We start from the raw sequence: 25,619 nt of genomic DNA, 5'->3' as shown, positions 1-25,619 counted from the left end.
TGTCCCCTTGTGATAAATTAGCCCCGTGCTGTCTCCTTGTGATAAATTAGCCTTGCGCTGCCCCCCTCCTATGATAAATTAGCCTTGTGCTGTCCCCCCCTCCTATGATAAATTAGCCTTGCGCTGTCCCCCCTATAATTAGCCTTGCGCTGTCCCCCCCTCCTATGATAAATTAGCCTTGCGCTGTCCCACCCCCCTCCTATGATAAATTAGCCTTGCGCTGTCCCCCCTATAATAAATTAGCCTTGCGCTGTCCCACCCCCTCCTATGATAAAATAGCCTTGCGCTGCCAACCCTCCTATGATAAATTAGCCTTGCGCTGCCAACCCTCCTATGATAAATTAGCCTTGCGCTGCCCACCCTCCTATGATAAATTAGCCTTGCACTGCCCCCCCTCCTATGATAAATTAGCCTTGCGCTGCACCCCCTCCTATGATAAATTAGCCTTGCGCTGCCCCCCCCTCCTATGATAAATTAGCCTTGCGCTGCCTCCCCTCCTATGATAAATTAGCCTTGCGCTGTCCCCCTATAATTAGCCTTGCGCTGTCCCCCCTCCTATGATAAATTAGCCTTGCGCTGTCCCACCCCCCCTATGATAAATTGGCCTTGCGCTGTCCCCCCTATAATTAGCCTTGCGCTGTCCCCCTATAATTAATTAGCCTTGCGCTGTCCCCCCGTAATAAATTAGCTTTGCGCTGTCCCCCCCTCCTATGAAAAATTAGCCTTGCTTTGTCCCCCCTCCTATGATAAATTAGCCTTGCGCTGCCCCCTATAATAAATTAGCCTTGCGCTGCCCCCCTCCTATGATAAATTAGCCTTGCGCTGCCCCCCTCCTATGATAAATTAGCCTTACGCTGCCCCCCTACCTATGATAAATTAGCCTTGCGCTGCCCCTATGATAAATTAGCCTTGCGCTGCCCCCCCTCCTATGATAAATTAGCCTTGCGCTGTCCCCCCTCCTATGATAAATTAGCCTTGCGCTGTCCCCCCCCTCTCCTATGATAAATTAGCCTTGCGCTGTCCCCCCCCTCTCCTATGATAAATTAGCCTTGCGCTGTCCCCCCTCCTATGATAAATTAGCCTTGCACTGTCCCCCCCTCCTATGATAAATTAGCATTGCGCTTTAAAGCTCATCCAGTTAATCTTTATGCTAGACGTGGTAAACGCAGGTGTGGCTCTTAGTAATAAGATACCCCTTGCTTTATTAAACCTGTCCCCAGTCCTTGTATGCTACATTCCTGGCCTCTACTGCCACCTGCTGCAAGCAGTCATTTCCTGGATTACAGGCGGCCTTCCTGTCATTGTAAAACTCTGTGGCAGGTAAGGGGGGAAGTGGGGGTGCAGGGTGTAAATAGGGATCTGCTCTACTTACATTAATCTTTGGGTACACTGACAGCATTTATAGCGATCACTGACAGCCACTCACATTATTAAACCATGTATAGGGTACACTGACAGCCACTCACATTATTTAACCATTTATCGGGTACACTGACAGCCACTCACATTATTAAACCATGTATAGGGTACACTGAAAGCCATTCACATTATTTAACCATGTATAGGGTACACTGACAGCCACTCACATTATTAAACCATGTATAGGGTACACTGACAGCCACTCACATTATTAAACCATGTATAGGGTACACTGACAGCCATTCACATTATTAAACCATGTATAGGGTACACTGACAGCCATTCACATTATTAAACCATGTATAGGGTACACTGACAGCCATTCACATTATTTAACCATGTATAGGGTACACTGACAGCCATTCACATTATTAAACCATGTATAGGGTACACTGACAGCCATTCACATTATTAAACCATGTATAGGGTACACTGACAGCCATTCACATTTTTAAACCATGTATAGGGTACACTGACAGCCACTCACATTATTAAACCATTTATCGGGTACACTGACAGCCACTCACATTATTAAACCATGTATAGGGTACACTGACAGCCACTCACATTATTAAACCATGTATAGGGTACACTGACAGCCACTCACATTATTAAACCATGTATAGGGTACACTGACAGCCACTCACATTATTAAATCATGTATAGGGTACACTGACAGCCATTCACATTATTAAACCATTTATAGGGTACACTGACAGCCATTCACATTATTAAACCATGTATAGGGTACACTGACAGCCATTCACATTATTAAACCATTTATCGGGTACACTGACAGCCACTCACATTATTAAACCATTTATAGGGTACACTGACAGCCATTCACATTATTAAACCATTTATAGGGTACACTGACAGCCATTCACATTATTAAACCATGTATAGGGTACACTGACAGCCACTCACATTATTAAACCATGTATAGGGTACACTGACAGCCACTCACATTATTAAACCATGTATAGGGTACACTGACAGCCACTCACATTATTAAACCATGTATAGGGTACACTGACAGCCACTCACATTATTAAACCATGTATAGGGTACACTGACAGCCACTCACATTATTAAACCATGTATAGGGTACACTGACAGCCACTCACATTATTAAACCATGTATAGGGTACACTGACAGCCATTCACATTATTAAACCATGTATAGGGTACACTGACAGCCATTCACATTATTAAACCATGTATAGGGTACACTGACAGCCACTCACATTATTAAACCATGTATAGGGTACACTGACAGCCATTCACATTATTAAACCATGTATAAGGTACACTGACAGCCATTCACATTATTAAACCATGTATAGGGTACACTGACAGCCATTCACATTATTAAACCATGTATAGGGTACACTGACAGCCACTCACATTATTAAACCATGTATAGGGTACACTGACAGCCACTCACATTATTAAACCATGTATAGGGTACACTGACAGCCATTCACATTATTAAACCATGTATAGGGTACACTGACAGCCACTCACATTATTAAACCATGTATAGGGTACACTGACAGCCATTCACATTATTAAACCATGTATATGGTACACTGACAGCCATTCACATTATTAAACCATGTATAGGGTACACTGACAGCCATTCACATTATTAAACCATGTATAGGGTACACTGACAGTCATTCACATTATTAAACCATGTATAGGGTACACTGACAGCCACTCACATTATTAAACCATGTATAGGGTACACTGACAGCCATTCACATTATTAAACCATTTATCGGGTACACTGACAGCCACTTACATTATTAAACCATGTATAGGGTACACTGACAGCCATTCACATTATTAAACCATGTATAGGGTACACTGACAGCCATTCACATTATTAAACCATGTATAGGGTACACTGACAGCCATTCACATTATTAAACCATGTATAGGGTACACTGACAGTCATTCACATTATTAAACCATGTATATGGTACACTGACAGCCACTCACATTATTAAACCATGTATAGGGTACACTGACAGCCATTCACATTATTAAACCATGTATAGGGTACACTGACAGCCATTCACATTATTAAACCATGTATAGGGTACACTGACAGCCATTCACATTGTTAAACCATGTATAGGGTACACTGACAGCCATTCACATTATTAAACCATGTATAGGCTACACTGACAGCCATTCACATTATTAAACCATGTATAGGGTACACTGACAGCCACTCACATTATTAAACCATGTATAGGGTACACTGACAGCCATTCACATTATTAAACCATGTATAGGGTACACTGACAGCCACTCACATTATTAAAACATTTATAGGGTACACTGACAGCCATTCATATTATTAAACCATGTATAGGGTACACTGACAGCCACTCACATTATTAAACCATGTATAGGGTACACTGACAGCCATTCACATTATTAAACCATGTATAGGGTACACTGACAGCCATTCACATTATTAAACCATGTATAGGGTACACTGACAGCCATTCACATTATTAAACCATTTATAGGGTACACTGACAGCCATTCACATTATTAAACCATGTATAGGGTACACTGACAGCCACTCACATTATTAAACCATGTATAGGGTACACTGACAGCCATTCACATTATTAAACCATTTATAGGGTACACTGACAGCCACTCACATTATTAAACCATGTATAGGGTACACTGACAGCCATTCACATTATTAAACCATGTATAGGGTACACTGACAGCCATTCACATTATTAAACCATGTATAGGGTACACTGACAGCCATTCACATTATTAAACCATGTATAGGGTACGCTGACAGCCACTCACATTATTAAAACATTTATAGGGTACACTGACAGCCATTCATATTATTAAACCATGTATAGGGTACACTGACAGCCACTCACATTATTAAACCATGTATAGGGTACACTGACAGCCATTCACATTATTAAACCATGTATAGGGTACACTGACAGCCACTCACATTATTAAACCATGTATAGGGTACACTGACAGCCATTCACATTATTAAACCATTTATAGGGTACACTGACAGCCACTCACATTATTAAACCATGTATAGGGTACACTGACAGCCATTCACATTATTAAACCATGTATAGGGTACACTGACAGCCACTCACATTATTAAACCATGTATAGGGTACACTGACAGCCACTCACATTATTAAACCATTTATAGGGTACACTGACAGCCACTCACATTATTAAACCATGTATAGGGTACACTGACAGCCATTCACATTATTAAACCATGTATAGGGTACACTGACAGCCACTCACATTATTAAACCATGTATAGGGTACACTGACAGCCACTCACATTATTAAACCATGTATAGGGTACACTGACAGCCACTCACATTATTAAACCATGTATAGGGTACACTGACAGCCATTCACATTATTAAACCATGTATAGGGTACACTGACAGCCATTCAATTATTAAACCATTTATCGGGTACACTGACAGCCACTCACATTATTAAACCATTTATAGGGTACACTGACAGCCACTCACATTATTAAACCGTGTATAGGGTACACTGACAGCCATTCACATTATTTAACCATGTATAGGGTACGCTGACATAATTCTATCCCGGCCTCTGATTTACTGTGTGATCATTTTGTATGATGATGTTGTGCTCACAGTGAGCAGCTTTTAGTTCTCTTTAAATAAGGAATGACAAGTTACTGAGAATCCCAAGAGTGTAAATTCGATTAGAGCTGTAGGATAGGGCTAACAGGTTGCATAGTGTGGCTACCTTCTCCCACTGACTCTCTGTAAAGGCTATTGACCTTACTCTGGGTGGGTGGTTATTCCATAGGTGTAGCGCCTGTCGGTGGTGGGGCTGGCTTAGAGTGTTTTGTCTGAGTATGAGATCACATTCCAAATTCACTGTTTGTCATTCTTTCTCAGTTTTTCTTCATTTCCCTTCAGAGAACACAATGGCAGAGCCCAACAGACCTCAGAGGAAGATGTCCCGTACGGGACACTCTCTGTATCTTGTCCTCGGTCTGCAGAAAGGAGCCTCCCAGGACGACATTAAGAAAGCGTACAGGTACCATCTTGCTTTCCCGGCAATTCAGACAATCTGCTGCTTACGAAATAGAGCAAAAAACAAAAGAAAGGGTGCGCCTTTAATGCAAAAAAAATATATAAAATGTATACACAAAATAGTTAAATAACTAAAAACAAAGTCCAGGATAATAGTCCACAATAAATAAGGTAAATTCCTGTAGAGCAGCGGTGATTCGGCAAAGATGTAGACTTGTATTTTCAGTGAGCCATATGGGGATAGAAGCAGAGAAAAGGCAATCCAATGGTACAGCCGGTAAGTCTATATGGAAATATATAAAAAAGTAGGTAAAAGTATTACTCACAATTTCCAGAGCTAAAATCCAGCTCTGGTATGGAATGCGTCAAGTGGAATGATCCCTACTCAAGGAACTTGAAATTCAGTCGTCCAATCTGCTGCTTACGGCCTATAGAGCTACACCAAACAAAATCCTGGTATCATTTCAAATGTCAGTATAACTGTGATGGCAATGGCAAACTAGACAGGCATTCACGGGTCCAATCCCAATGCCAGGGCTTAAAATGCTGCGCCACCAGCTAGACCCCTAAATCATTTTATCTTGCTGAAAAGCTTTATGTGTGAAGAGTGTGTCCGATTTTTTTTTTCATTTAGCAAAAAGTGCAAATTTTATTAGAAATGTTCACTTTTGTAAATTAACCTGCCCCCCCCCCCCCCCCCACACACCCCCCCACACTTTGGCTTTTTAATCCTCTTACTTCTTGGTTTGGTTAGCTTATTTGTACTGAACTCAAGAGGCAGCAATTGCCCAGAGCACCTGCCTTGCAAAGACTTCTCATTGAACTGCATTGAGAAGGCTGTGATTGGACAGCCACAGAAAGTCTGGGCGGGGTTAGAAGGGGAGGGCTTGCAATGACTGCAGGCAAGAGAGCTGCAGTTGCAAGCTGTTTTTAGATATATAACAATAAAAAGGTATAAACAATATACCAGCAAGTGGAGCGCTATAATGAATATTAATATAAATAATGAGGGGGTATACTCACCCCTCCAACATAGTGATACAATGTGTCCAAATGTACATACAAAGTAAAACAACAAAAAGAGAGAATATAGTGCAGATGGTTTACAAAAATAAAAAATGAATAATAGTAGCAATTGGTTGAAACCACTCACGTGGGTTGGAGCCTATAAGCTATTGGCTCCGTAAGTGACTCCTTTTTGCTCTTGAGGCAGCAACACACCCCTTTATCCCAAACGATGTTCTCCCGAAGATATGGAACAAGCAGAGAGAGAGAACCTCATAGGTGGTATTGTACAGATAGTGTATACAAAATAGTGAGATAGTAATAGTTATGCTCACCTTAGACAGAGCCTTGAATTCCTGGCTCTGAGGTTTGTTGGCAATATGCAAATTTATTGGGATAGCATTCACCACATAGTGTTCCTGGAGGCTAGAAAGGACTATATGGACTGATATAAAAAAATATCGATTTATTGTAGAGATAAAAAATAATAAAAACAATATTAAGACTTCTCAAAAGCATATAAGCTAAATGGTAGAAAGTCCAAGTATAAAAGTCCAAAACTCCAGCTAAACGCGTTTCACTCTTGTATGAGCTTCCTCAGTACAATAAATCAATATTTTTTTATATCAGTCCATATAGTCCTTTCTAGCCTCCAGGAACACTATGTGGGGAATGCTACCCCAATAAATTAGCATATTGCCAACAAACCTCAGAGCCAGGAATTCAAGGCTCTGTCTAAGGTGAGCATAACAATTACTATCTCACTATTTTGTATACACTATCTGTACAATACCACCTATGAGGTTCTCTCTCTCTGCTTGTTCCATATCTTCGGGAGAACATCGTTTGGGATAAAGGGGTGTGTTGCTGCCTCAAGAGCAAAAAGGAGTCACTTACGGAGCCAATAGCTTATAGGCTCCAACCCACGTGAGTGGTTTCAACCAATTGCTACTATTATTCATTTTTTATTTTTGTAAACCATCTGCACTATATTCTCTCTTTTTGTTGTTTTACTTTGTATGTACATTTGGACACATTGTATCACTATGTTGGAGGGGTGAGTATACCCCCTCATTATTTATATTAATATTCATTATAGCGCTCCACTCGCTGGTATATTGTTTATACCTTTTTATTCTTATATTTTGCACTTTATTGTGGATTAAGGTATTCCACTTTTTGTGTTGAGCTGCTTTTATTCAGGCACTTTAGTATATCACTCACTATCTCAGTAAGGGATAGTTATTGTTTTCTCTGTGTGTTTTTAGATATACCCTCATTGAAAAAATACATAAACAAATGCATGTTTTCATTGAGGTTTATTGACTAAACCATGATTTTCATTTATTTTGTATTTGGACTGTGGAGGGTCCGTTAGGACTAGCTTCTTCTTAGCTAGTGGTGAATGGCATTTTTTGAGCCCTGCCATTCTATAACTTCGGAAGAGACGCTCGCATTTCAAGTGAAAGCATTTTTTTGTTAATAATCAAGTTGTTTGAGGCCCTGATGATTTTTAACCGTCCCATATGCGCGCACTGTTTATTGAATATTAATTCAGGTGTTCTCACATCACTAATTCAGACACCCAGAGAGTTGTGCCCAGGCTATCTTGATTTAGTTTTTAACCTCCAGATTCCAAACTGCGTCCTTTTCTTTTACCCTCTTTTAGAAAGCTGGCCTTGCGCTATCACCCAGACAAAAACCCGGACAATCCTGAGGCTGCAGAGAAATTCAAGGAGATAAACAGCGCTAATTCTACTCTGAGTGATGAGAACAAGCGCAGGATTTATGATGAATATGGCTCCATGGGCTTGTATGTGGCCGAGCAGTTTGGGGAAGAAAGTGTCAAGTACTATTTCCTGATGTCAAAGTGCTGGTTCAAGGTACGAGTAGCGATTTAAAAAATAAATAAAAAAATTGGTGTGTGTGTGTGTGTGTGTGTATATATATATATATATATATATATATATATATATATATATATATATATATATATATATATATATATATATATATATATATATACACACACACACACGTGATACTCGAAAAATTAGAATATTGTGCAAAAGTTCATTTATTTCAGTAATACAACGTAAAAGGGGAAACTAATATGAGATAGACGCATTACATGCAAAGCAAGATAGTTCAAGCCGTGATTTGTCATAAGTGCGATGATTATGGCTTACAGCTCATGAAAACCCCAAATCCACAATCTCAGTAAATTAGAATATTGTGAAAAGGTGCAATATTCTAGGCTCACAGTGTCCCACTCTAATCAGCTAAGTAAGCCATAACACCTGCAAAGGGTGTCTGAGCCTTTAAATGGTCTCTCAGTCTGGTTCAATAGGAATCATAATCATGGGGAAGACTGCTGACCTGACAGTTGTGCAGAAAACCATCATTGACACCCTCCAAAAGGAGGGAAAGCCTCAAAAGGAAAGTTGGATGTTCCCAATGTCCTGTATCGAAGCACATTAATAGAAAGTTATGTGTAAGGGAAAGTGTGGAAGAAAAATGTGCACAAGCAGCAGGGATGACCACAGCCTGGAGAGGATTGTCAGGAAAAGGCCATTCAAAAGTGTTGGGGACTTTCACAAGGAGTGGACTGAGGCTGGAGTCAGTGCATCAAGAGCCCCCACACCAGACGGATCCTGGACATGGGCTTCAGATGTCGTATTCCTCTTGTCAAGCCGCTCGTGAACAACAAACAACGTTAGAAGAGTCTTACCTGGGCTAAAGAAAAACAGACCTGGTCTGTTGCTCAGTGGTCCAAAGTCCTTTCTTTCTGATGAGAGCAACTTTTGCATCTCATTTGGAAACCAAGGACGCCGAGTCTGGAGGAAGAATGGAGAGGCACACACTGCAAGATGCTTGAAGTCCACTGTGAAGTTTCCACAGTCTGTGTTGATTTGGGGAGCCATGTTATCTGCTGTTGTTGGTCCACTGTGCTTCATTAAGTCCAGGGTCAACTAAGCCATATACCAGGAGATTTTGGAGCACATCATGCTTCTTTCCGCAGACGAACTTTATGGGGACGCTGACTTCATTTTCCAGCAGGACTCCCCCTGCCCACTCCCAAAAGCACCAAAGCCTGGTTCAATGACCGTGGGATTACTGTGCTTAATTGGCCAGCAAACTCGCCTGACCTGAACCCCATAGAGAATCTATGGGGCATTGCCAAGAGAAAGATGAGACATGAGAACGAACAATGCAGAAGAGCTATAGGCCGCTATTGAAGCATCCTCGTCTTCCATAACACCTCAGCAGTACCACAGGCTGATAGCTTCCATGCCATGCCACATTGAGGCAGTAATTGCTGCAAAAGGGGCCCAAACCAAGTACTGAGTCCATATGCATGCTTATACTTTTCAGAGGTCCGATATTGTTCTATGTACACTCCTTGTTTTATTGATTGCATGGAATATTCTAACTTACTGAGATTGTGGATTTGGGGTTTTCATGAGCTGTAAGCCGTAATCATCGCACGTATGACAAATCACGGCTTGAACTATCTTGCTTTGCATGTAATGCGTCTATCTAATAAATTAGTTTCCCCTTTTACAATGCATTACTGAAATAAATAAACTTTTGCACGGTATTCAAATTTTTCGAGTATCACCTGTGTGTGTATATATGTGTATGTATGTGTATATATATGTATATATGTGTGTATGTGTGTGTATATGTATGTATATATATATATATATATATATATATAATTGTGTTTTTTTTATTTAATTATTTTTATTTCTTCCAATGTGAGCTGTAGGTTTAGTGTGCCGGACCAGCTGTAGGTTAGGTGTGCCACGGTTGGACGAACTGTAGGTTGGATGTCCTGGAGCCTGGCAAACTGTAGGTTAGGTTTGCTGGCGCTGGGCGAGCTGTAGGCTAGGTTTGCCGGCGTCGGGCGAGCTGTAGGTTGGGTGTCCTGGAGGCTGGCGGGCTGTAAGTGAGATGTGGCGGGCAAGCTGTAGGTTAGGTGCGCCGCGGTCAGGCGAGCTGTAGGTTAGGTGTGCTGCAGTCAGACAAGCTGTAGGTTAGGTTGTTAGAGATGGCTGAGCTGTAGGTTAGGTTGTTAGAGATGGCTGAGCTTTAGGTTAGGTGCGACAGGCAAGCTGTAGGTTGAGTGTCCCGTGAGCCGGGCGAGCTGTAGGTTTGGTGTCCCGTGGGCCGGACGAGCTGTAGGTTGGGAGTCACGTGGGCCGGGCGAGCTGTAGGTTTGGTGTCCCGTGGGCCGGGCGAGCTGTAGGTTTGGTGTCCCGTGGGCCGGACGAGATGTAGGTTGGGTGTCCCGTGGGCCGGACGAGATGTAGGTTGGGTGTCCCGTGGGCCGGACGAGATGTAGGTTGGGTGTCACGTGGGCCGGACGAGATGTAGGTTGGGTGTCACGTGGGCCGGACGAGATGTAGGTTGGGTGTCACGTGGGCCGGGCGAGCTGTAGGTTGGGTGTTCCGTGGGCCGGACGAGATGTAGGTTGGGTGTGGCGAAGCCAACCTCGCCACCATGAACTGGAGAAGCCTGGTTGCCCGCCTGCTGCCTTTAGATTATGGACAGGCAGCTAAAGGGTTAATTTTGCTGTGCAGAAGGATTTATTTCTCCCTTTCTGCACAGCAGTTCGGTAGATTCCATCTACCGAACAAACAGCCGTTTACCAACCTCCCCAGAGCCATGGGAAGCCGGCCGGCGCCGTTAATTGGCCACCCAGAAGCTGGAGTGTGCCTCCAATTTAGCTCCCTGAAGCTGCGGTTAACCGCAGCTTAATTGCTTGTTAACTGGGTGGCCGCGGTTACACTTAGCGGCCGCTAGGTGGCGGTGTTCTGGAGCTCCCCGGGCAGCCAGCGCTTTTCTGCACGGCTTTCATGCACCAAAATCGGACACTTTTACGTGCAGGCACCGCTGAACCTCCAGCCCCTGGTTCTCATTCGTATGGATTTGGTGAATGCAGGGAAATTCGGTATTTTATGTTTTATGTGAATGTTTTAACCCAGATAGCTATGCCATGGAGCCTGTTCGTATAATTAAAGACTTTAGCTCCATGGCACTTAAACTGTATTCGGGTGGTCTGGGTGCCATTCACCTAATAATGTGCACCCAGACCTGAGCTATCTGGGGATATGTTACATGTCTGTGTTTTATGTATAAAATGAGTCTGTATGTATTTTAAAGTGATAGTCTGTTTCTGTGTCACCACGTGTATAATGTCTTGTGTATAAGAGTCTTGCCTCTGTCCTGGGAGATAATTTAATTACTTCATTAATTATCTCCAGGACAGAGAGGAGGAAACCAGGATGCACTGTGGGAAAGTATTGTGGCTGTGTGTACGAAAGGGATACATGTCTGTCTGCTGTTTCAGTCTTCCATGTGGTCCCTTAGGGGAGTGTCCACCAGGTGGGAGACCTGCATAAATACTGGGCAGGTAGCCCTCAGTTAAAACTGATTCCGCTTGACCCTCAAACCGATGTGTCGTCTCGTTTTTGGGGGAATTGGATTGTATGCTGACTGCCAGGCGTGTAAGCGGATTGTATGCTTTTCCTGTTCGGCTGATTCCAGGGTTCGTGTGTTTCCAGTTCGGGAGTTTCCAGACTTCGTACCGTTTGCAATTCGGGAGATTGGTGCTTGCAGTAGCTGCTGGTCTAGGAAAAAGGGGATTATCGCCTAAACGATTTTTATCCCCTTTTGAGCAAAACGGTCCGTTACATTGGGTGTCACGTGGGCCAGGCGAGCTGTAGGTTGGGTGTCATGTGGGCCGGGCGAGCTGTAGGTTGGGTGTCACGTGGGCCGGGCGAGCTGTAGGTTGGGTGTCACGTGGGCCGGGCGAGCTGTAGGTTGGGTGTCACGTGGGCCGGGCGAGCTGTAGGTTGGGTGTCACGTGGGCCGGGCGAGCTGTAGGTTGGGTGTCACGTGGGCCGGGCGAGCTGTAGGTTGGGTGTCACGTGGGCCGGGCGAGCTGTAGGTTGGGTGTCACGTGGGCCGGGCGAGCTGTAGGTTGGGTGTCACGTGGGATGGGCGAGCTGTAGGTTGGGTGTCACGTGGGCCGGGCGAGCCGTAGGTTGGGTGTTTAGAGATGGCTGAGGTGTTGGCATGCAGTGATGGTGCCGGAGTAATATAAACTGATCTCCGTTGTGTATTGCAGGCACTGTTGATTTGCTGCAGTCTCGTGACCTGCTGCTGTTGCTGCTGTTGCTGTGGGTTTTGCTGTGGCCGGTGTAAACCTCCCGAGGAGGACGATTCCTATAAGTCTGTGAATCCTGAAGACCTGGAAGCTCAGATCAGAGCAGAAGATGGTAAGTTTTTCATTATTTAAACATTCTGTTAATTCTGTAACTTGTGGCCTGTGGCTCTGAAAAGGATTACAGTGGATTCTGTATTTCTTAGTGGTTAGCGGACACTAACAGGATCAGGGCTGTTTTACTGACTCTGGTTTGTGTCCTCTCGTGGTTAGCGGCCACTAACTGGATTAGGGCTGTTTTACTGACTCTGATTTGTGTCATCTCGTGGTTAGCGGCCACTAACAGGATTAGGGCATTTTTACTGACTCTGGTTTGTGTCCTCTCGTGGTTAGTGGCCACTAACAGGATTAGGGCTGTTTTACTGACTCTGGTTTGTGTCCTCTCGTGGTTAGTGGCCACTAACAGGATTAGGGCTGTTTTACTGACTCTGGTTTGTGTTTTTTCGTGGTTAGCAGCCACTAACAGGATTAGGGCTGTTTTACTGACTCTGGTTTGTGTTTTTTCGTGGTTAGCGTCCACTAACAGGATTAGGGCTGTTTTGCTGACTCTGGTTTGTGTCCTCTCGTGGTTAGTGGCCACTAACAGGATTAGGGCTGTTTTGCTGACTCTGGTTTGTGTCCTCTCGTGGTTAGCAGCCACTAACAGGATTAGGAATGTTTTACTGACTCTGGTTTGTGTCCTCTCGTGGTTAGCGGACACTAACAGGATTAGGGCTGTTTTACTGACTCTGATTTGTGTCCTCTCGTGGTTAGCGGCCACTAACAGGATCAGGGCTTTTTTTTTTTTCCATATGTAATTTTTATTTTGAGAATGCATAAAGAAAGAATGGTGGGTGGTGGTAGGGGTACAGAAAGGAAAAAAAGGGTGGGGGGGTAGGAAGGGGAGGGGGAAATACGGTGTTACAAAGTGGGCTGTGCCCTCCGAACATGACATGTATATATTCTTAACATATGATTAACTATAGCATTTCAATATTCATCGTTGCATCGATAAGACTTATGACATAGTGTATGAGTGGTATGCGTCATGTCAGGGTCTTCTGCGTCTTGTCAGGGTCACTCCCTTATTAGGTAGTCATACGGATTTAGCATTCTGGTCATGTATAATCCTACAATAGTCTGCAGAGGTAGGTGCTCTGTGTACGGCTAAATGGTGTATGGTTAAGTAGTCGTGTGGTAGCCTCTAACCAAAAGGGTGCGTCAAAACATGGGGAAGTATGGGGAATCCCCCGACTCTGCTATGTGTGGTAGAGAACATATCTCTCTATTCTCTTGTATGTTATCTAGTTACGTTGACCTCTCCAGTTCTTATGGGGTCTGTCTTGTGTCTCCCGTTATGCCTATCTCCAGTCTTGTCATACCCCTTCGCGGTCTACCTCAACAATCAGTATGAGGAAGGGCCTAGGAGATGGGCATGTGCGCCACTAGGTGGAAAGTATAATTAATCATGAGTGGGTGTGTAAGTGGCCCATTCTCTAAGATCTGTCAGTGGGACGTGTTTTCAAAATCCCTGATTGGGTGGTTTACAGTCTAGTAGTCACTGTCGGCAAAGAGGAGTCATGGAGGTGTTTAGTGTGAGATTGTTTAAACCATAATGTCCAATGTGCCTCCATTTCTTTCCTTTTTTCCGATGAGTCCGAGGAGAAAACTTCGTACCGGTAGTATTGGTACGTTTTGTCAATCAAGTCTTTGCGGGTAGGGCAATATGTACTCTTCCAATGGAGAGCTAAAAGATTTCTGGCTGCTAATATGATGATTGTGGCCATCTGTTTGTTGGCTTTTGTCCATGTATCCGGGAAAAGCAGCATAAGGCCAATTAGCGGTGTGAAATCATGGGTCATCCCTGTTCCCTCCTTTATCTGTTCTCCTACTAGAGTCCATAGTGGTTTGACCCTTCTGCAGTTCCACCAAATGTGAGTCATATTTGATCAGGGCTTTTTTACTGACTCTAGTTTGTGCCCTCTCGTGGTTAGCGGCCACTAACAGGATCAGGGCTGTTTTACTGACTCTGGTTTGTGTCCTCTCGTGGTTAGCGGCCACTAACAGGATTAGGGCTGTTTTACTGACTCTGGTTTGTGTCCTCTCGTGGTTAGCGGCCACTAACTGGATTAGGGCTGTTTTGCTGACTCTGGTTTGTGTCCTCTCGTGGTTAGCGGCCACTAACAGGATTAGGGCTGTTTTACTGACTCTGGTTTGTGTTTTTTCGTGGTTAGCAGCCACTAACAGGATTAGGGCATTTTTACTGACTCTGGTTTGTGTTTTTTCGTGGTTAGCGTCCACTAACAGGATTAGGGCTGTTTTGCTGACTCTGGTTTGTGTCCTCTCGTGGTTAGCGGCCACTAACAGGATCAGGGCTATTTTACTGACTCTGGTTTGTGTCCTCTCGTGGTTAGCGGCCACTAACAGGATTAGGGCTGTTTTACTGACTCTGGTTTTGTGTCCTCTCGTGGTTAGCGGCCACTAACAGGATTAGGGCTGTTTTGCTGACTCTGGTTTGTGTCCTCTCGTGGTTAGCGGCCACTAACAGGATTAGGGCTGTTTTACTGACTCTGGTTTGTGTCCTCTCGTGGTTAGCGGCCACTAACAGGATTAGGGCTGTTTTACTGACTCTGGTTTGTGTCCTCTTGTGGTTAGCGGCCACGTGATTAGGGCTGTTTTACTGACTCTGGTTTGTGTCCTCTCGTGGTTAGCGTCCACTAACTGGATTAGGGCTGTTTTGCTGACTCTGGTTTGTGTCCTCTCGTGGTTAGTGGCCACTAACAGGATTAGGGCTGTTTTACTGACTCTGGTTTGTGTCCTCTCGTGGTTAGCGGCCACTAACAGGATTAGGGCTGTTTTACTGACTCTGGTTTGTGTTTTTTCGTGGTTAGCAGCCACTAACAGGATTAGGGCATTTTTACTGACTCTGGTTTGTGTTTTTTCGTGGTTAGCGTCCACTAACAGGATTAGGGCTGTTTTGCTGACTCTGGTTTGTGTCCTCTCGTGGTTAGCGGCTACTAACTGGATTAGGGCTGTTTTGCTTACTCTGGTTTGTGTCCTCTCGTGGTTACTGGCCACTAACAGGATTAGGGCTGTTTTGCTGACTCTGGTTTGTGTCCTCTCGTGGTTAGCGGCCACGAACAGGATTAGGGCTGTTTTGCTGACTCTGGTTTGTGTCCTCTCGTGGTTAGCAGCCACTAACAGGATTAGGGCTGTTTTACTGACTCTGGTTTGTGTCCTCTCGTGGTTAGCGGCCACTAACAGGATTAGGGCTGTTTTGCTGACTCTGGTTTGTGTCCTCTCGTGGTTAGCAGCCACTAACGGGATTAGGGCTGTTTTACTGACTCTGGTTTGTGTCCTCTCGTGGTTAGCAGCCACTAACAGGATTAGGGCTGTTTTACTGACTCTGGTTTGTGTCCTCTCGTGGTTAGCGGCCACTAACAGGATTAGGGCTGTTTTGCTGACTCTGATTTGTGTCCTCTCGTGGTTAGCGGCCACTAACAAGATTAGGGCTGTTTTACTGACTCTGATTTGTGTCATCTCGTGGTTAGCGGCCACTAACAGGATTAGGGCTGTTTTACTGACTCTGGTTTGTGTCCTCTCGTGGTTAGCGGCCACTAACAGGATTAGGGCTGTTTTACTGACTCTGGTTTTGTGTCCTCTCGTGGTTAGCGGCCACTAACAGGATTAGGGCTGTTTTACTGACTCTGGTTTGTGTCCTCTCGTGGTTAGCGGCCACTAACAGGATTAGGGCTGTTTTACTGACTCTGGTTTGTGTCCTCTCGTGGTTAGCGGCCACTAACAGGATTAGGGCTGTTTTACTAACTCTGGTTTGTGTCCTCTCGTGGTTAGCGGCCACTAACAGGATTAGGGCTGTTTTACTGACTCTGGTTTGTGTCCTCTCGTGGTTAGCGGCCACTAACAGGATCAGGGCTGTTTTACTGACTCTGGTTTGTGTCCTCTCGTGGTTAGCGGCCACTAACAGGATTAGATCTGATTTTTCTTTTTTGTTTATTCTCGGTACTCTTGTTGTCTGTGACTGATTGCAGGTTTAGAGCTGTTTGTATCATGTTTGGCTGTGGCTATTACTGCTGCTGTTTTGCTCTGTGTGTAAGCTGTTTGCTGGGGGTTATATTTTGTTTTTTCTGTGGCGTGAACTTTTTTTTTTTTTTTTTCTTCTTGGCAGATAATCCAATCAATGTCCAGCCTTCCCCGGGACCCCCGATTCATCCTGAGCCCCCACAGCAGAAATCCTAACCAGGTAAGTTCACTTCCCACTCGGGACTGGAATATAACAATGGATGATGTCTTTGGAAATGCGTCAATGGCGGCTTGCGTGAAACATATACTTTTTATAGGCTGTAATATATTTTATGTCCGTATCCCTTTAGTGTAAAAGATATTGGGGGGTTTGGTTAATTACCCCCCTCCAGTGTGAGCTGCTGGGTTCCCTGAGTATTCTACAGACAGCAGTTACATTGTAATGTCCGTATCCCTTTAGTGTAAAAGATATTGGGGGGTTTGGTTAATTGCCCCCTCCAGTGTGAGCTGCTGTGTTCCCTGAGTATTCTACAGACAGCAGTTACATTGTAATGTCCGTATCCCTTTAGTGTAAAAGATATTGGGGGTTTGGTTAATCGCCCCCTCCAGTGTGAGCTGCTGTGTTCCCTGAGTATTCTACAGACAGCAGTTACATTGTAATGTCCGTATCCCTTTAGTGTAAAAGATATTGGGGGGTTTGGTTAATTGCCCCCTCCAGTGTGAGCTGCTGTGTTCCCTGAGTATTCTACAGACAGCAGTTACATTGTAATGTCCGTATCCCTTTAGTGTAAAAGATATTGGGGGTTTGGTTAATCGCCCCCTCCAGTGTGAGCTGCTGTGTTCCCTGAGTATTCTACAGACAGCAGTTACATTGTAATGTCCGTATCCCTTTAGTGTAAAAGATATTGGGGGTTTGGTTAATCGCCCCCTCCAGTGTGAGCTGCTGTGTTCCCTGAGTATTATACAGACAGCAGTTACATTGTAATGTCCGTATCCCTTTAGTGTAAAAGATATTGGGGGGTTTGGTTAATTGCCCCCTCCAGTGTGAGCTGCTGGGATCCCCGAGTATTCTACAGACAGCAGTTACATTGTAATGTCCGTATCCCTTTAGTGTAAAAGATATTGGGGGGGTTTAGGTTAATCAGGGTGGTGCAGTAGACATTGCTTACCTAGATTTCAGTAAGGCTTTTGACACTGTTGCACATAGAAGGCTTATCAATAAACTGCAATCTTTGAGTTTGGATTCCAATATTGTTGAATGGGTAAGGCAGTGGCTGAGTGACAGGCAACAGAGGGTTGTAGTCAATGGAGTATATTCGAAGCTTGGGTTTGTCACCAGTGGGGTACCTCAGGGATCTGTACTTGGACCCATTCTCTTTAATATTTTTATTAGTGATATTGCAGAAGGTCTTGATGGTAAGGTGTGTCGTTTTGCTGATGATACTAAGATATGTAACAGGGTTGATGTTCCAGGAGGGATAAGCCAAATGGCTAATGATTTAGGTAAACCAGAAAAATGGTCAGAGTTGTGGCAACTGACATTTTTTTTTTTTAAATCTTTATTTGTTCACTGACAGGTGTTTCAGTAATATATTAACATTTTGGTAAATGACTTTCGCAGAAGCCTGATGTTCGTTGCCTGTCAGTTGTTTTTTGAAGTGTAACAAAAACAGGTAATCTTACATAGGTGTACAAGAATATATTCTAACAAGAAGCAAACCAGAAAATGTACAAGTGAGGTGTATTGCGAATGGCAGCTCTTTTGGCTGTAGGTATTGCGATCTAATTGTGGTAATCACACTCATTGTCTACGTGGCAAATTAGGAGCGTGACCTGTCGACTCCCCTATAGGTGAAGGAACCCGTCAGTTGCTTGGTACCGGAGGTAAGTATTTGCTCCCCGACTCCCCTCCCGCCCCTCCCTGTTTCTGGGTGGTGAGTCATTCTTCAAATTGTTCCCATAATGCCCATACCCGTTGGAAGGTAGCCATAGTGTTGCGGACCTGGGTTGTCATTTTATCCATCAAATAATTTTCTCTGATTTTGGACAACACCAGGGACAGTCGGGGCGTCTCTGGCTTTAACCATTGTTGGGCTAACGCTTGGCGAGCTGCCAGACAGAGCATATTTAGGAGCCTTTGTTCATATCTGTCTAGTCCGTCTGTGGGTCAGTAAGCAGACCCAGGGGTCAAGTGTGAGTTTTCTTTGTAGGAGTCGGGAGCCCATGTCTACCACTTCCCTCCAGTAGGTGTTCACTTTTGTGCATTGCCACCACATATGAATGTATGTGCCTTTTTCACCGTACAAACGCCAACAGGTGTCCATGGGGCTAATTTGCATGTGGCATTGTTTGACTGGGGTTGTGTACCACCTAAACAATGTTTTGTAGGCTTGTTCCTATAGGGAGGTGCAAATGGATGTTTTTGTGCATGATTCCCATATGTCCTGCCAGTCTGTCCCCTCTAATGTGTCTCCCAGGTCTGCCTCCCACCTGTCTGTGTACGTTATCGCTCCCCATGCTCCGGACTCAGTGCAAATGTGACTGTAGAGCAGTGATATTAATTTCGCCGGCATGGATTCTTTTAAGCAAATGTGTTCAAAAAAGGTTAATCTTTTGGCTGTCGCTGTCTTGACCGCAGCGGTTTGTGCGAAGTCCCTGAGCTGTATGTAACAGAAAAAGTCACTGGTTTTCAATGGGGCGAGGGATTTTAGGTGGTCATATGTTACTAACTGATTGTCAATGTAGAGGTGTAGTCCTGTGGCCTCTAGGCCTTTTAAATCTCTAGCTGATTGTCAATGTAGAGGCCTGTGGCCTCTAGGCCTTTTAAATCTCTAGCCCTTATTCCCGGCGGGAACGTTCTGTTCCGAAGTACCGGGGTCATTGGGGATAGGGCGTCCGTGAGTTTGTATTTCTGTGCTACTTGGTCCCATAGGCTGATGGAGTTGAGGACGGCCGGGCATGTGGTCCTGAGGATCACCCTGTGTTCCCTGGGAGTCCAGATAAAGAATTGTGGCAGGTCGGCTCCAGTCATTAGGGATTCTATGTCCACCCATCTGCGTTGGTCAATGGGGCAGTGCCAGTGTGCTATTTGTGCTGCAATAGAGGTGGGGTAGTCCAAGGCCTCCCCTCCATTTAGGGTTGTATAGTAAAGCTGGGGCTATTCGGGGTCGTTTTCTCTGCCATATGAACGCGTCTATGACCTTCTGTATGTCAGCTAGGTCTCCTCTAGTGACCCTTATTGGTAGTGCTTGGAATAGGAATAATAGTCTGGGCATTTTCACATTGAATGTTTACATTTTGAATGTAAACGGCCCAGCCATGCGATGGGCTTGTTTGTCCATTTGTCTAGGTTGTTTTTGAGTGTATTTAGCAGGGGTGTGTAGTTGTGTCTGAACAGTGCATTGGGGTCAGCTGTTAGTCGCACCCCCAGATACGTGAATTACTCATTGTTAGTTCTGATTTGGTGTGTCCGCCTAATGAGTGCTACATCTTGCTCCCTTAAGTGAAAAGGCATGGCTGTCGACTTGGTGAGATTGACTTTGTACCCGGAGATATCTCCATATTTCTGTAGAAGCGTTTCTAGTCAGGCCATGGACCGGATCGGGTCTGTGAGTGTTAGCAGTACGTCATTGGCATATGCCGCTACTTTGAATTGTTTAGTCCCTATTTGTATCCCATGTATATGTGGGTCCGTCCTAATGGATTGTAGCAGAGGTTCTAGAACGATTGTGAAGAGCAGTGGAGACAGGGGGCATCCCTGTCGTGTCCCGAATGGTTCTTATCTGCCGTCATGGGGGCTGAATGGTTCTTTAATAAACTGTAATGTAGTTTAAAAAAGACTCAAGTCAAGCTCATTGAACATTTAAAACTTATTTTTATGCTGCTGATCCAAAAGAAGGCAAAAACATGTCAATTATTCAACAAAAAGAACAAAGACAATCAGATTTCAACCAGTTTACATACATCTCAGTTATCCTTGAATATTCAAATTTTCTAAAAACATTAAATAATCGTGTATCCCAACTATCAGTGCCTTCCATGAAGACACATACAACTGTCAGTCCATTGGTTGTCACTGGATTTATTCTGGGAGTGACTTTCCTTTGGAGTCTGACAGTAGTGCTTATAATAATGTGTTGCCATGTTTGTATTGGAGTCACTATATTTTATATTACATTGAAGTTTGCGCCTTTTTAAAAATATACCTGTAGAATTTAATAAAACAATCTCTTCAGACAGAGAATTCCACATCTTTATTGTTCTTACTGTAAATAACCCTCTCCTCTGCTGTAAGTGAAAACTCATTTCTTCCACTCTCAATGGGTGATCTTCTGTGTGTTGTATATTCCTGCTAAGGAACAGGTTAAAGTTTTGACCCTGGTACTGCATATTGACAATATTTGCCAAAAAAATGAGCTGGAGACAGTACTTGTCCCATTGGTTTTAGTTCAATGCTTGTAATTTAATTCTGTCCATGTGTAGTTCTGTTTTTAAGTGTTCACTCAGTTCCTTCCAAATTTAAACAGCATCAGCAATAAAACAGCAATTTTTCTGTATTTTGTTTAAAGCTTCAGAGATGGGTTTCAGGATGCTCAGCATATGTTCAACATTTCTCTTAAGCCCAATGTTGAGGATTTTGGCTGTGACAGTGCCATCTATTTTATCTCGATTTTGTTCACAAACTGTCATCAGAATAGGCCAGTTCTTGATATACTGCTCCAAACAGCCCACCACAGAGTTCCATCTAACACCTTGTAGCGGAGTAGAGGTATTATCCAAGGTATCTCCGCTGGTAGACAGGAAAAGCAATCCAAACAGGTACAAGACAGGTAGCGTAGTTACAATCCCTTCCCTCCAAGAACTAGACGACACATAGCTTGGAGGTCAACTGAGGTTTTAATCACACACATCCAGTATTTATGGGATTTCCCATGCAAGGGGTTTCCCTACAGACAATTCAGGGGTTATACAATAGGGGACTACATAGGAAACTGAACAATCTGGATATTTCTCCCATAGTACACTGCTGCATGAGAGGGACACTCCCACTAGAATATACAGTTAAGTGGATTATCCCCTCGTGCAGCAGAACCAATATTTCACATAAAAATGCATAACTCTGATATTATTCGTCTAATTTAAACGAATGGACGTTCGGTAGATAGCTGGGGTCTGAGCGCACATTTCGTGAAAGTGCCGCTCAGATCCCAGCTTAAATAACCGAACGCCGCACGAAATACACATATTTTCTAAGTTCCCTTCAAACTACCGAATGACTCCATAGAAACACATTACCGAAGGACCGGTGCTCCCGAACGGCTTGGAAGTCCAGCGGTATTCGTGCCGTCGAGTAGCCGATTTTAGTTCCAGACGCTCGACGGCCAAATACCGCTGGGCTAACAAAGGATCCAAGATGGCCGACCGCGGCGTGGTCGGTAGCCGAACGACGGCCATCATGAATCCTCTTAATTTACCGATTGCAACAAAGTTGCAATCCTTAATGAGAGCCACACGACCTCCTAAGGGTGGTCTCCATTCGGCAGTTTTCACTGTTCGTGGAACGATTACATGAATGCCGACGGGTTTTTATGCCGCCCGCATGCGAACGCCATAGACCTGTAATACATTTTACACACGCATACCCTTGGTTCTTAAAGTGGTACATACATATTAACGAAAATACAGTTTTAAAGTGGCTGCTGCTGCCACACACCTTGTGGGAGCGTTAGCTTGGGTCCATCCATGCTTTCAGAGCTGCTGCAGCAAAATGATTGTTACGGACGTATTTAGCAATTTCAACAACTTTAGTCTTTATTTCTGGAACACTTAAGTCTTTGGCTAAGAGGTGCAGCAAATGAGCACTGCAACCATATGTTATAACCTTTGGATGGTAATATGTTTTCCTCAAAAAGCATTTTATTTAACAAAATCTGATTTAAATAAAAAAAAAATTGAATCAAATCCTATTTTTTTTTATTTTTTTTTAAATCATTGATTTTTATCCACCCTGGTTCCTTTAATAGTAACAGTGACTTCTAATGTCAAGTGTTGTGTTTTTTTTTTTTTATCGGTTTAGAGTCCCCACTGTGTCCTGAAAATAAAAGTTGCTTACCTCTGATCAGGAGACAACATAGTTTTCGTGCTGCAGTTCCTCTCCACCGCGGGAGATCATCCATGGTGACAATCTTGCCAATTCAATGCTTCTCTTATGACGTATTGAGACACAGGGTACATGCTCAAAATGCTGAAGTATTTTAGGGGTTTGAATTAAATGTTTCATGTTGCTTCCTCTTTTAATGGTGTTGACTTGCTATGTTAAGGTATGTTTTCATGCTTATGATAAATGATAAATGATTTGAGCATTTCCATGAAACGTGTTTTGTATGTTCACAGGTGGCACGCTGTGTGATCCGCTGCTCTGCAGCTCTGTTGGATGGGAGGCCTCTCTCATCGATCTGGAGACCCAAATTAGTGCTGAGAAGGAGAAGGAGAAGGAGAGTGCGACTCATCCCACCTCTCTGCCGATCCTCCGTCAGCTTCAGTGGCAGAAGACAATAAACTCATCCTCCAGTATGCCAGCGGTGCATCCCGCCGTTAGCATTTAATCAAGGAGCGGTTTATAACAGCTAATGACTTGAACTGAATGGGAGGCTAACCACTGTGTGGAGCTGAGATACAGCCCCTGCTTTCTGTATGACCAAAAACAACCCGATTGCCAAGTTTTTCCATAACCTCTGCCTATGTTCTCCCTGACTGATGCCCTCTGCCAATGTTCTCCCTGACTGATGCCCTCTGCCAATGTTCTCCGTGATTAATTCCATCTCCAAAGTTCTCCCTGACTGATGCCCTCAGCCAATGTTCTCCCTGACTGATGCCCTCTGCCAATGTTCTCCCTGACTGTTCCCCCTATGCCAGGTTTTCCTTGCCCTCTGTTGTTCTGTCTAATGCCCTCTGTCATGGTTCTCCCTGCTGTCCACAGCCTTTTTCCCTCTGCCAATGTTCTCCCTGACTGATGCCCTCTGCCAATGTTCTCCTTGACTGTTCCCCCTATGCCAGCTTTTCCTTGCCCTCTGTTTTTCTGTCTAATGCCCTCTGTCATGGTTCTCCCTCCCTTTTTCCCTCTGCTAAGGTTCCTCCTTTACTTTGCCATTGCCATCACTGTCCGTCTCCCTTTGCCAAGGTCCTCCCTCCCATTGCCATCTGTTATATTTACCAATACCTTTTGTTAACAAAGGTTTTAAAGTTCCCTTTTACTCCATTGGGCTAACGCCATCCGTTGCGTTAACAGACTCAGCTGTATATTGGTTGATAAAGAAATGTGTCTACGGAGGGCTCAGTGACGAATAACGGTTTCTATTTTCACACAAGACTTTATTATGCTGTCCAGTTTAAGATAATGTCATGTAATGCAAGCGACTGTGACTGGATGCAAGCGCTCCCTTCTCTCATGATGGATTGCATGCTGTGACTACATGGCTCCCGCAGACCTCATGGACTCTCTGTCTGATATCAACCAGCATCGTTCCGTGACTGAAAGCAATCCAATCTGAATGTGCGAAGATTTTTCTTTTTTTTATTTGGTAAAATGAGGACAGAAAGCACATACATATATCGCACCTTCTGAACTGATTTAATGAATTTATATTGAATGTTGCCCATGTGTTAATATAAGTTTTTGGGAAGAGGATACTTTTTTAGAATCATTTTTACTTCTCTTGTCCTGAAGATGTGTCCTCACTCTGATACTACTGCCACCCGTCCATTCCCCAACCCTAGGTAATAATCTATCTGTACCACTGCAGCACCCAAACACTTCAATATACCACCAAAGGGTAATAAACAGACCCAAATGGAGGGTGGGAAATACCCCCTGCCTCTAAGTTGGGTGTAATTTAATTTCTGTAATGTATAGTGTCTGTAGTCTATTGGTTTCTTTAAAAATATTTGGGAAGGTTTAAGCTGTTTTTTATTTTATCTCACAGTTGAATATAGGGATAGTTTTCTGAGCTGTGATTTGTGGTGTGATATACACGTTTGTATCGAAAATGTCAATCTTCCTGAGACATCGCCCGCTGACCTGATGTTTTTTTACCAGTTTTTATTAGCTGAGCATTGTCAATTCCCCTGAGATGACGCATGGCTCCCTGTCATCTACCCCAGCCCTTCTAGTGGTTCTTCGTATCGTGTACAAGGAGCAGCAAGTCTCATCCCCAGAACCAAGCCTTCGTTGAGCTACATTAAGGGTGGACTTCCCCTTTCCTGCTGATACCATTCTATTTCTGATTGGTAGTACACTCAGATACAGCCATAGAGTGAGTTTGGATTTTGCTGAATTGATGGCTTTAAGAATAACAATGTGCTCCTTGTTTAATAGAGACTGACCGGCACCTGACCATTGTTGCAAACGTAGTGAATTGTGACAATCTAAAATCTGAAAATCTGGGCCAAAATAACCGATTTGTATGAATTCTCCAATTTGGCTAATTTAGCGTTGTCTGAGCAGTTTGATTTTCAGTTTTGTACATACCACTGTTTAGTCAGTTTTTGGCACTGCAGCGCCCCATGCCTCTCCGGAGTGCCCGAAGAAGCACTTCCATTGTGTTGCCATTCTGGTTCTCTTACTAAGTGACCCCGTGTCTCGGTGACCCCTAGTCCTGGTGTCTGCGTAGGCTCACGTTATTCTGTTTAGTACTTGCTGTTATTGATGGCCTATTCTGGCACCTTGATCCCCTGCTTACAAATGGATTTCTCTGTGACCTCTCCTACTGAATGCATGACCATGAGGTTAAACACTATGTCTATTCCCTGGGTAACGTGGGGTTAAACACTATACCTAG

The 25,619-nt window shown here is 43.9% G+C and overlaps 1 protein-coding gene across 2 annotated transcripts in view; it reads left to right on the top strand.

Annotated features, from left to right (window-relative positions):
* Nucleotides 1–24,469, top strand: part of DNAJC5G (DnaJ heat shock protein family (Hsp40) member C5 gamma) — a 30,427-nt gene extending 5,958 nt beyond the window's left edge. Inside the window, exons 1-6 of one of the 2 annotated variants that reach the window (XR_010086570.1) lie at nucleotides 5,390–5,529; nucleotides 8,200–8,413; nucleotides 12,667–12,817; nucleotides 16,928–17,002; nucleotides 23,176–23,780; nucleotides 23,912–24,469. Coding sequence is in view for 1 of the 2 variants with exons in the window: in XM_063441870.1 (XP_063297940.1) it covers nucleotides 5,417–5,529; nucleotides 8,200–8,413; nucleotides 12,667–12,817; nucleotides 16,928–16,998 (549 nt within the window). In the remaining variant the exon portion in view is untranslated. The other variant, XM_063441870.1, reaches the window with a different exon arrangement.
* The last annotated feature ends 1,150 nt before the right edge of the window (nucleotides 24,470–25,619 follow it).

Source organism: Pelobates fuscus, chromosome 2 (genome assembly GCF_036172605.1).
Source record: "Pelobates fuscus isolate aPelFus1 chromosome 2, aPelFus1.pri, whole genome shotgun sequence".
NCBI classification, from domain to species: domain Eukaryota; kingdom Metazoa; phylum Chordata; class Amphibia; order Anura; family Pelobatidae; genus Pelobates; species Pelobates fuscus.
This window is presented reverse-complemented; position numbering and strand designations above follow the sequence as displayed.